The sequence below is a fragment of the Phoenix dactylifera genome, chromosome 14 (assembly GCF_009389715.1).
Source record: "Phoenix dactylifera cultivar Barhee BC4 chromosome 14, palm_55x_up_171113_PBpolish2nd_filt_p, whole genome shotgun sequence".
Lineage (NCBI taxonomy): Eukaryota > Viridiplantae > Streptophyta > Magnoliopsida > Arecales > Arecaceae > Phoenix > Phoenix dactylifera.
Window position 1 is genome coordinate 9,431,017 of NC_052405.1, and position 11,524 is coordinate 9,442,540.

The following is an 11,524-nucleotide window of genomic DNA, read 5'->3' on the forward strand; positions in this document are numbered from 1 at the left end:
CCTCAATCCATCCAAAGGTCCCCCAAACCCTATCGCCACCGTCTCCCCCCTAAATCCTCCCCTTCTCCACCGAAAACCCACCTTTCTTGCCCTCGATCGAGCCCTCGAAGCTTCCCCCTATGGCGGATTCCGACGCACCGGCATCTCCGGCGGCGGCGGAGGCGATAGAAGAACTGGTGAAGGGAGCGGATGGTCTCCAGGACGACGCTGCGGCCACCGTGGAATCATCCAAGCCCAGCGAGATTGCGCCCGCCGCTCCGGATCACAAGAGGAAGCTGGGGGATCTCGAGCCCCATGATGACGAAGAGACCCCGCTCAAGAAGAAGGAGGTCTCAACCGACGCCCCGGCGCCAGACGCCGGTGAGTCGGGGCCGGAGGCGAAGGAGATCGCTGCCAGCGTCGGCGATGCGGAGCTGCCCCGCCCGGAGGGAGAGATCGACGGCTCAGGTATCGGTCATGTTGATTTCGTTACTTGATCACGTTATTTATGGGGCTTTTAATTCGTTGTTGATGAAGTTTTCTTGATTTCTGCTTTTCTTGGATATTAAGGTTGTTTCACGTCGGCAATTTAGGTTCTTGATTAGGGTTTTAGGTTTTCTATCTCTTCTTACGCGTTCTTTTTTCCTGACATTTAATTTTGTTTTGGAAGTCTTGAGATCTGTGCCTGTAGAGGTTAACTTATCTATCTCGTAGGAATGCTAACCATCGAGATTCCTGCTGCAGTGCCTAAAGAGGTGAATTCGGATGACATGCGGGACACTGAACCAAAGCCTGAGGAGATTGATGCCGATAAACTGCGCCCGGATGAAGGAACTAATGAATTGGGTATTTGTCTCCTCTTTTTTTCTTTTCTCTTCCTTATCTAGTCGGTTGCTTCATGGTGTTCCTGTTGTCTCTTTTTACTTCCTTTCTTTGAGCTTAGTGTTCTGCAATGTTTTTCTTGGGGGAAAAAAAAATCTCAAAATAGACAGCATTTTTAGGTCTAAGTTGTTATTACTAATGAAATATGTATGCTAAACTCTGTAGGAATAATACTTCTACTAGGCATTACATGTCAGCTAGGAAGCATTTTCATTTTAAGCAAGCCAGTCACTCAAGGATCGACCTTCATCAAAATGGGGTCTCCATTTGTTTTTCCCAAATCCATATTAAGAGGCTGACTAAAGCTGCCAACATTTGGAGACGAGCTAATATGTTGGGTGTACCCACACACCCAGCTGTTAAGATGTCTTGAGGATTGTTGGGTATCAGTTTGTTTCAAGCAATTCCATAGAAGAGGAATTCTACAGCTGCCCACACGTGTAGATTAGCTAATAGGCCAGCTGCACCGCACGCCCAGCTGCACATGTCGCAAGGATTGATCTTCATAAATGATGTTTCAGCTTGTTCAGAGCAAGTACATAAAAAGAGGCTTCATGCAGCTGCTCACACGTGTGGCCAAGCTGATATTGCAGGTGTATAGCATGCCCAGCTGCCTACATACACCTGGTGTAGCTCAAGCCAGTGCCTCTTTTGTTTGGAAGCTACATCAAGGGTTAGCAAGGTCTGCCAATCAAGGGAGTGGTAAACATAGGTTGTGGGTGGTTTCCACTGACATGCATGTAAATTTAGGCCCCTGGCGGTTCGTAGCTCCATGCAGTTTGTGGGCTGTAAATGATGTCCTGTTCTTTCCCCTCCTTTTTTTTAGAAGAAATATACAACTCTAATGAGTGAGTGGGAAGATCTTGATGTTTGAGCAAATTTTACTCAGACCACTGTGATGGTGCTGAAATTTGAAACATCATTTTCTTGTGTTTGACTATCGAACATGAAATGTAATAGTTATTTTGTTTCTATTCTCAGCTGCTGATGGAGTGCAGAAATCAGAGGCTCCATCAGTGAATGGTGAACTTTCTTTGGCTCAAAATGTTCAGCAGGCTCCTGCAGAGAATTTTGAGAACCCTGCTTCTGAGGTTTCTCAGCAGGGTAGTCTTCCATCAGCAGGACAGCAGCCTTCTGTTGAGCTGGAAACTACGTCTCGTACAATTCAAGTTCCTAACAGCAAGGTGATTTTTTTCATACATGATTCTCTGATAGCCATAATTTTCCTTAGTAATTGCATCATTTCTGGTGTACCATCAGTTGTGCATCAGATTGTTCTCATTAATTTATAAAAGTTGATTGTTTTGCCAGCCTTTTTATAGCAAACACTGCATGTAAAGGACCAAGCAACTATTTATTTGGAAACTTCTCTCATGGCTATAATGCTCGAAAGTTCCCTACTAGATTAATGGTGAAAACTATTCTTTCTTTTCACCACACTGTAGAAAAGATGAGCTTAATATCAACATGCATGTGCAGACAAAAACTGGCTACATAATTCATATACTGCATTAATGCCTTCTTAATCTGCAAGCTGAGTTACAACTTGACTTGGGCCCAAAATAAAATTTTGGACAGTGTGGTTCATGCAGTGTTCGATAAATTGTCTACAACCAGTCGGATTGAGGTAATATTCTTCAAAAGTTCGATAAAACTCATGGTTTGCCATGATTTAGAGCTAATCATATTGATTCCTTCTGTAGTTAGTAAATTTTGGCTGTTTCCTGGACTGAGCCTTAATGATAACAGATCAAGAGATTGAGGCAATGTTTTCTCTTTGATAACTAAAAGTATAAACAAGCATTGTTTTTGAATTTCTTGAACTTGTTCCCTTACCACAGTGCGCATCTGCCAATCATTGTAGTAAATTGACAAATCTATGCGCCTCTTGTAACTGTTTGCTGCTAGTTATTAATTACTCAAAGAAATATGATTCTTTTTATTTGGCTATCGGTATCTTGACATCTTGCTTATATAATGATAATGTTGTGTTCAAATGATAAATATAAATGTTCAAATGAACATTGAAAATTATCTTAAATGACAAAAAAAACATTAAAAGTGTCTTCTGAGCTCCATAATATTTGTATGCACTGGCGTGTAGAGGATCTAATGAACATATACCACTAGGATTTGCTTTTAGAAAATTATCTATTTACCAGAAAGATAGAATGCTCTACTGCTTCAGGCATGGTTTTGGGGAGGAATAAACTATACAGATATGTCTTGTTGGTCTATTTTGTAAGATGGGCTAAACTGATTGTTTCTGTTGTTGTATAAAGCATCTACATTGGTAGTGCATTACAAAGCAGTATTTTTTTTCTCTTTTCATTCTTTTTTTCTCGAAATTTTTACTAACATGTCTCAGAATTTGTTTTAATACAATTTGTTCCTTATTTTTTCTTGATTGATTGTCCACATTTATATCATTAAAAATAAAAAATAAAACCTGGAGTCATGAAGTAGTATCTTGTTATTGATGCTGGCTCTCAGAAGTCAGAACTATTGATTGAAGTTGGGATATAAATGTTATGATGCTGTGCATTCCTAGAGATACCAAGCTGTGCTGCTATTGGGTTAGCGCTTGCAGGCGGACTTCACGTTGAGTTGGAATATTGGAATCAGTCTGGTGTAAATGTAGCATGTGCGCACTGTTTTTTCTCTTTCAGGAACATGGATGATCCTAGCCATTTTTTCAATATTTCAAGAAAAAAAACATCCCATTATTTTTTTCAATTTTTTCCAGAAAATAGCACATTTACATATTAGTTAATTGAAACAATTCCAGTTCATGTTACTTCATGCATTGTGTCTATATTTCTCTAACAAATTCAAACAAAAACCTTTCAATAAGTTGATTGTTGAGGTATATTGTACAGGTTGGTGTTCTAATTGGTAAAGCTGGGGATACAATCAGGTACTTGCAAATTAATTCAGGGGCTAAAATTCAAATCACAAGAGATGCTGATGCCGATCCGCACTTTTCTACTCGGCCTGTGGAACTGATAGGATCTCTTGAAAATATCAACAAGGCAGACCAACTAATTAAGGATGTCATAGCAGAGGTTAATTTATTTTGACATCATATGCTTCCTCATTCTCATTAATATCTTTTTCCTTATTATGGCGTTTGTATCTTTGACCGTATTTGTTTGCTTTTTTGGGTCCAACAGCTGCATTGAGGTAATTGCTTACTATATTTTTCTATCCCTCTCTCTTAGGCTGATGCGGGGGGTTCCCCATCACTTGTAGCTAGGGGTTTTAGTACTGTACAATCTGGCAGTGAACAAACTGAAATAAAAGTTCCAAATGAAAAGGTAACTCTCTTGCTTGATTTTTATAATGTTATTTTTGTTTTTGCTTTCTAAGCCTGTTTACATTTGTGCATTGGGTAGGTGGGATTGATCATAGGGAAGGGCGGTGAGACAATTAAGAACCTACAGACCAGATCTGGTGCTCGCATTCAGGTAGCATTGTTTACGACTCATTGAACACTGACCAGTATGGTGTTCACTGTGGTGTTCTCTTCCCTATTAAGATAATACCATAGTGCTGTTTTGGTTGCTAGCTCAATTATTAACCTTCTTCCTTTGTTTTTTAGTTGATCCCACAGCATCTACCTGAAGGGGATTCATCCAAGGAAAGGACTGTGCGTATAACTGGAAACAAAAAGCATATTGAATCTGCCAAAGAAATGATCAAGGAAGTTATGAATCAGGTCTGTTTGTGAAACTCAGATTATCAATATTGTGCATGGAATATATGTAGATTATTTGTTTTCATCCATCATATGTGTGATACAATTGCACTCTCGTATATGGGCTAATGTTATATAACAGGGGCATGGTAATATGATTTGCCAAATTTGTTGAGATGCAGTGTACTCATTTTTTATATATTTGATATTCTTATCACATTATTGATGTTTTCCTTCTATTTTCTTAACTTCATATTTTCAGAAGGCTTTATTTTTGTTGGCTTACTCCTCAGTAGCATAGCTTATAAATTGGTTTTAGGGATTTTTGCTGAACCAAATGTCATTCACCACTATTTCTTGTATGTCAATGTATTGTTCGGTTGGTACTGTTGGAGTGAGCATCGTGGAAAGTTCGATTGAGATGTTGCCAATGTAATATTAGGAGTTAAAGTAAAAGGATAATAAGAGAAAGAAGTTCGACCCAAGTTGCAGAATGCAGTTTGACTAAAGGTGATTTTGCAAGAAATGAGATAAGACGCCTTTAAATAAGTGATAGTTGCACAACAAGCACATGCATGTAGTTGCAGTATGATCATGCTATAGGATTGCACTTGTATGGGCCATCTCTTGATTTTGTAAGGGTCTTCATAATTTTCAAACAAAAGGTAAAAGAGTTCATTACAAGATGTCATCTCAACTGCAACCTAGGTGAAAGATGTCATCTCAACTATGTCCCAACTCCTTCCATTTCTAATTTATCCTCTGTCTCTATCTTTCTCATTGACAAATGGGCCCTTGTGGTCTGGATACAATCCATCCACTACTTTGCTCATAAGGTCAAACTTTTTGGGCAAGTGAGTTCAAGCAAGCCTGTTGGCAATGCCTCAACAAATTTCTATCTTGTTTACTTATATCTTTCACTTGAATGTATTATTACATTGTGTGATGTAAACTTACCATCATGATCCTTTTGACAATTTCCACCTTAGTTTTAACCTGTCTGAAGAGATCCTAATAGAGAAAGTGTCATATTGCAAGGTGCAGAATTGTCTCATCCTGTTCAAAAATTATATAAATTTTCTCCAACTTCATTATTCTTATTTGGATATTGCCATGTATGAGAATCTTGAAGTCAAAAATCGAAATAAAAACTTAATCTCCCAACTCGAAAGAAAGAAAACGAGTGCCACATGAAGTTTCTATAATATTTTGATATTTATTTTTTTATTTTTCCAATCATCTTACCAAAGAGGGTGAGTCTTGGCGTAACAGTAAAATTGTTTAATAAGACATTGTCCAAATAAATAGCTGTGTGGTGATATTCTAAAACTTAGTGATATAGTTGTTCTATTCTTATATCAATTTGCTTGGTTCATGTGTAGCAAAGATGAATAGAATTTTCCAATAATTCTTTATACTCTGGAAATTGTAATTTTATTTTTTCTCGTGGAAAGGATAAACATAAGTTTCATGTCGCATGACTACCTCTATCACAACATAGGTTCTTTTTTCTTTCAAAAAATTTTACCTGTCATCTTCTGGTCATAGCATGACACTTAAGATGATGATGTGTAGGAAAATAGATGCTTTTGTGAAGGTGTCACGTTTATTTGATATACTACTACATGGGTAATGTTGGTTATTTGAAAGTAACAATGCTTTTGTACCATTTCACTGCACATAGACTCGTGGCTTATCATGATAATTTAGGAGGTTTAACTTTTATCAAGAACAAGGACTGTGGATGCTTTGATGGTCTCTAAGAAATAGGTAGGTTGAAAACAATCTCTAAGTACTGCACATAAGTTTCAAGCTAGCGCTTCTTGTATAATGAGTTACTGCAATGGTCAACATGAACGCCTGCAAAAGAAAAGGCACGTTACACATTTTTGCAAATAAGCTTCCTTTTTGCTAACATTTGCACGTATGTTCCTTTTTTGAGCAAACTTACAATGAGATGTAGTGCTGGCTATCACTTTTACAGGTTTAGGTTTTGTAGGTCTTGTAAATGCCTGATTACTAGGAATGTAGTTAGATTTTTTTAATTTAAAGTCACCATCCCTGTTGTTGCCTTGAGATATGTTCCTGGACTTGTATGTCAAAATTCTCTATATGCATATTAGTTGTCATTACAATATGGATCTTTTCATTTGAGTGTGACATGGGTACACCTTCTATTAGGAAAATGGCAAGATGTTATGCATGAAAGCGTCTAATGAGGTCTGCACGTTTACATGAATATCCTTTTTTTTCATCAACTACATGAAGGACAAAAGCATGCAGATATTCCTTATTTCGAGATTGAGAGTTTTTTGTGTGGATAAGATATAACAACACTTTCCCTATTCATGCATGATCCATGTGAAAATCACTTGATGCCAATTGGGATGGTTTATTTATTCTGAAGGTGCCAATTTGTATATGGTTGGCTTTCATAATGCAGATATGGCTATACCTTTCACATCAGGTCAACATTGGTTTCTTGGTGTAGCAATAAACTTCCATTCATCACTCTACCGAAGTGGGATATGAGGCTTTAACCCTTGCCAATTGAAGAATTTTTATAGTTGGTAAGACTGCTTAAGACTTAAGAACCCAGTTCATAAATTTGTAAGAGTATCGTGATAGCCTTGGTGTTTTGTAGTGGCCAGAATGTTCCATGCTTGCACTGTGTTTAGATACTACATCATTCTAGAAAAGTCTTGATAGTTTAGTGCTTGCATGGGATCTATATTCCTGCATTTGAAGAATGTCACGCCAATGCCCTTGAACTTATACTACTGCTGTGGAGATTATGTGTGTGATTCGAGACATGCTGCTCTAGTACAACTTCCAAATTTTCAAAGGCATTCATTATGTTTGTATGTTCGTCTTCTACCCTCTTTCACCTTCAAGTTCATTTTGAACGTCAATATTTTATTTTTGTGGCGATTACCGTTCAGTGAAGTATCGTGTATAATCAAAACAACATTGGTTCCTGTTAGTTGTGCTGAGTACATTACTTCTTCTTCCTATCCTAGTCCCATGACAAATTAGTTGCAAACATGTTTTCTGATTCATCCTTTGCTCGAGTCATATTAGCATTATCAAACAAAGATTATCGAAGAACATATTGTTTTCTTATCTTTTCATACCAAATTATCTTTTTTAAAAAAATAATAAAAAACTGAATGTTGTTTGAAATGATGCATTAACTAAAACAATTCCCATGACAGTACCTGAAGTTGCATTTTCACTGATAAAAATCATGTTCCGCATGACTTCCTAGCTTATGTATTTGTTTGTGGGTCATTGAGGACTATGGACAGGTTTGCAAGCTGTAACGCTGATCTTTCAGGACATTTTGACTTTTGTTGTCTTAAATTCCTTTCCCCTCGTGCAAATATTCTTGAGTTTATTCCAGACCAGACTATAATGGGCTCGCATTGGGGAAGAAAATCTCCACACTTCTGATTTCTCTTAGTTTACATCATAGGTACTAGTAACTGGCTTCTTGATTGCACTGGACCTTCTGCAAGATGGTTAATTTATATGTTCCGAGGACAGCAGCAACCTGATTCACCATGGCTTCTGTTCTTTCACATCTGCTGTCTTAGTCTGTCATACCCAACTTTTACTGAATATGATCTATCCCAAAAGGAAGGCATTAGAAAGATTGTGAATCCTTTTAATGGGTTATCATTAACTACAATTTTTATATTCTAGAAAAAATTCTTGTGACATTAGATCCACAATGCCTGTGAAAAAACACAAGTCATTGCATAAGGATAATTAAGGTTTCAAAGTTTGCAATTGCGGAATAACTTTAGTAGGATTTCTTCTCAAACTTTTTCAGAGGCCATAGCCAATTTATTACAGCTTGGGTTCTAATGTTTGCTTCTGATTTTGCTTCTCTGAATTCCAAATAAAGGTTTAAAGCTTTGTCACCCGCATTCTGCATGTTGTGCCTTCTCCATAATCTCTTGTATGATGTCATGTTCCTTGGTTTGACTACGTACAAGGTCTTCGTCCTTCCAAATTGTCTCTGAAGTATCCTTGGTATCTGTAATGATGCTTGGAATGCACCTTTCACCTTTGGATATCTCAAGTATGGCCATTCAGCACTGTACTCTGCCATTTGAGTTTCCTGATTGAGATGCAGTGTTTTTGCTAGGAAATTTGAAATGACCTATTATTCTCTAGGTGATTCATTTCTCATTTGTCATTGATGTCTGAGTATGTATGCTGGAGACCCAAAATCTGCTGTGAAAACCTTGACTGGAAAACTTCCATCCCTTTTGACAGTTACTTAATAATATTACTTCTGTAAAATTGTGTTTCATTCAGCCTTTTTTGATAATTGCATGCCATTGTATAGATTTTGTATCAAGCAATAAAAGCATAGACCTTCTATTTTAGAAAAGGTTGCCACTGGTTTGATCTTTTACCACATATACAACCTATTTCACATATATGTGCTTGATGGAAGTCTTCATGTATGTGCAACAATTATGCTGTAAAATCAAGTTGATGCTTTAATTTTGTCAGGGTTACTTGTTTTATGTTTTTGGTTCTGACTTCAAGAGAGCTGGGGTTACCAGTAGTTCTTTTTTTTTATCTTTTTGGGACTGACGCTTATCTATTTCTGTCATCTTATTTCTTGATAATTACTGCTTATAGTTGAGGTGACTGCAAATTCACAGGTATGGGTTTCTTACAGTGATTTCTGGTAAGCATGGCCTCTCAAAAATATAATTTTTCTTTCAACATAGTTAAGCTATGCTTTGGTGATAGAAGTTAACCTGCTTGTATACCTATGTTTGCACATATTACAGTTTTGAGCAGTATACAAATTGATATGGATTATTATTCTCATTTCAGACCATGTTTCTCTGCAAGTGGCTTATAATTCTGCTATCTGTTTCAAATATTGTTTCTTATATTAATTTTCATTATTCTTTATTTTGCTTAATATCATAGCTTGGTTATGGTTCTGGATCAAATGCATTCTTTTCATAATATTTGTTTGATGGCTAGCATAATCAGCAATCGAAGAATATTTCCTGGTGCTTAAGATTCACATTGTGAAGATCAGACTGCACTGTTTTGACCATCTGAAAACTTGATTTCTGCAGGTTCCTACAAGGCCCTCACCTCTCTCAGGTGGTTACAGTCAGCAAGTTTTTCGTCCCCATGGGCCTGCAACAACACCCCAGTGGGGACACCAAGCAACAGTACCCACACAACGAACCACGGGCTATGATTACCGGCAAAGAGGTACATATCCACCACCTCAGACAACACAATATCCTCAACCATATGGCAGCTATTCACGGCGGCCCCCTCCGAGAGGTGGCTATAGTGCAGGCTGGGATCAGAGGCCAGCAGCTCCTGCTCAGAGCACATATCCAAGTGGTGGCTATGACTACTACGGTCAAGGTGGCCAGGCAACTGAAAACCTGCCATCTAACCCAATGCCTAACCCCTCTCTGGTATCAACCCCAGTTCCTGTGAACTACAACTATGGACAGTCTCAAGCTCCAGCTTATGGACAACCAACACCTTATGCAGACTCTGCGCCTACACAGCAGAACTATGGCCATGGCTATAATGAGCCAAAGTATGATAACCAAGCACCTAGCCAGCAGTTTTATGGGCAACAGTCTCTGAGCTCCCAGCCAGGTGTCTATGGACAACAAGCAAGCGTAGCACAGCCAGGCTATGGTCAACAACAGACTTACAGCAAGCCATCTTACGGTGCTGCTGCACCACAAGAAATGCCTCCATCTTATGGGCCACCTAGAGCAAGTCAGCCGGGTGATCCGATGTATCAGGGTCCTGCTCCATCCTATGGGTCAGGTGCACCCGCTCAATCATATCCATATGGTTCGACTGCACCCCCTCAGCAGCCAGCACCTGGTTATAATCAGACTTACGGACCTGCATCATCAGCTGCTGCGGATGGGTATGCGCAACCGCCATCAGCTGGTTATCCTCAGCATGGTGGTTTGGCTGCTCCTGGCTATGGTGGACAGCCGGTGGCTGGGTACACCCAACCAGGTTCACAAACTGGTGGGTATGGGCAGTATCCATCATCCCAACAAGGCTACGGCGAGCCCATCTCCAGCAATATGAATTATGGGTATCATAGTGGGTCGGCGGATGCAGGTCATAGCAGTGCTGTCCTGAGTTCAGGATATGGTGCATCACTGCCGGCAAGCGGTCAGCCAGGGTATGCTCAGGCACCGCCAAATCCATTGGGCTACTATGAGCAGTCTGTTCCACCTCAGTCAGGTTTTGCCGGCCATCCAGGCACCGCACCAGTTGGTGGTTATGTGAAGAGTCTCTCTCCACAGCCTGGATATGGAGGTCAGTAAGATTCTGCTCGAGTGCACGGTCATCATCCATGCCATCACTGTTAACGTTTTGAGAGCTTTAGATGCAGCTGTCTTATGGCATGGAAGGTGATAGCATGCTAGATTTTCATTTGAGGGTACATTTCAGAATTTGGGCTCTGCAACCAAGTCTATCAGACTGTTGTTTGATGCATGCGGTACTTTTAAATGGATCAGTTTAGTTATACATAATTTTAATCCTTAATTGTCCTAATATTGTTTTTTTTTTTTTTTTGTTTTAATGTTCTGTACTTAGGGTGTATGCTATATCCCTTTAGAGTGTGAGTAACGTGGCCCTTGAAATTGCCTTGCTGGGAGTACCCTTTTTTTGGGGATATTCTATCAGCCTCTCGTCTTTTTTGTTTTTGTGTTTCCCGGGTACATGCATTCTATTATTTTTCTGTCGGCATTGGCATTTCTGTTGGCAGCTGCTTATGATACGTCATCAAGTTCTAGTTCCTGTCATATAACATAGGGCTGGTTGGCTCCATATACCTGATCGTGCTGAAGAATATCAAGTCCTCGAAGGCTACAGGTAATTACTGCTGTGGAAAACCAGATCCACACCTTCAATATAGATGAGCTTTTGCAG

General features: G+C 39.1%; 1 protein-coding gene across 1 annotated transcript; it reads left to right on the forward strand.

Annotated features, from left to right (window-relative positions):
- Window positions 1-11,235, forward strand: LOC103696027 (far upstream element-binding protein 2-like). Its single transcript, XM_008777515.3, has 8 exons — window positions 1-447; window positions 724-825; window positions 1,843-2,045; window positions 3,741-3,926; window positions 4,083-4,178; window positions 4,257-4,328; window positions 4,463-4,579; window positions 9,673-11,235. The coding sequence occupies exons 1-8, from the start codon at window positions 120-122 to the stop codon at window positions 10,912-10,914; spliced, it is 2,346 nt and encodes a 781-aa protein (XP_008775737.2). The 5' UTR covers window positions 1-119; the 3' UTR covers window positions 10,915-11,235.
- Window positions 11,236-11,524: the final 289 nt, after the last annotated feature.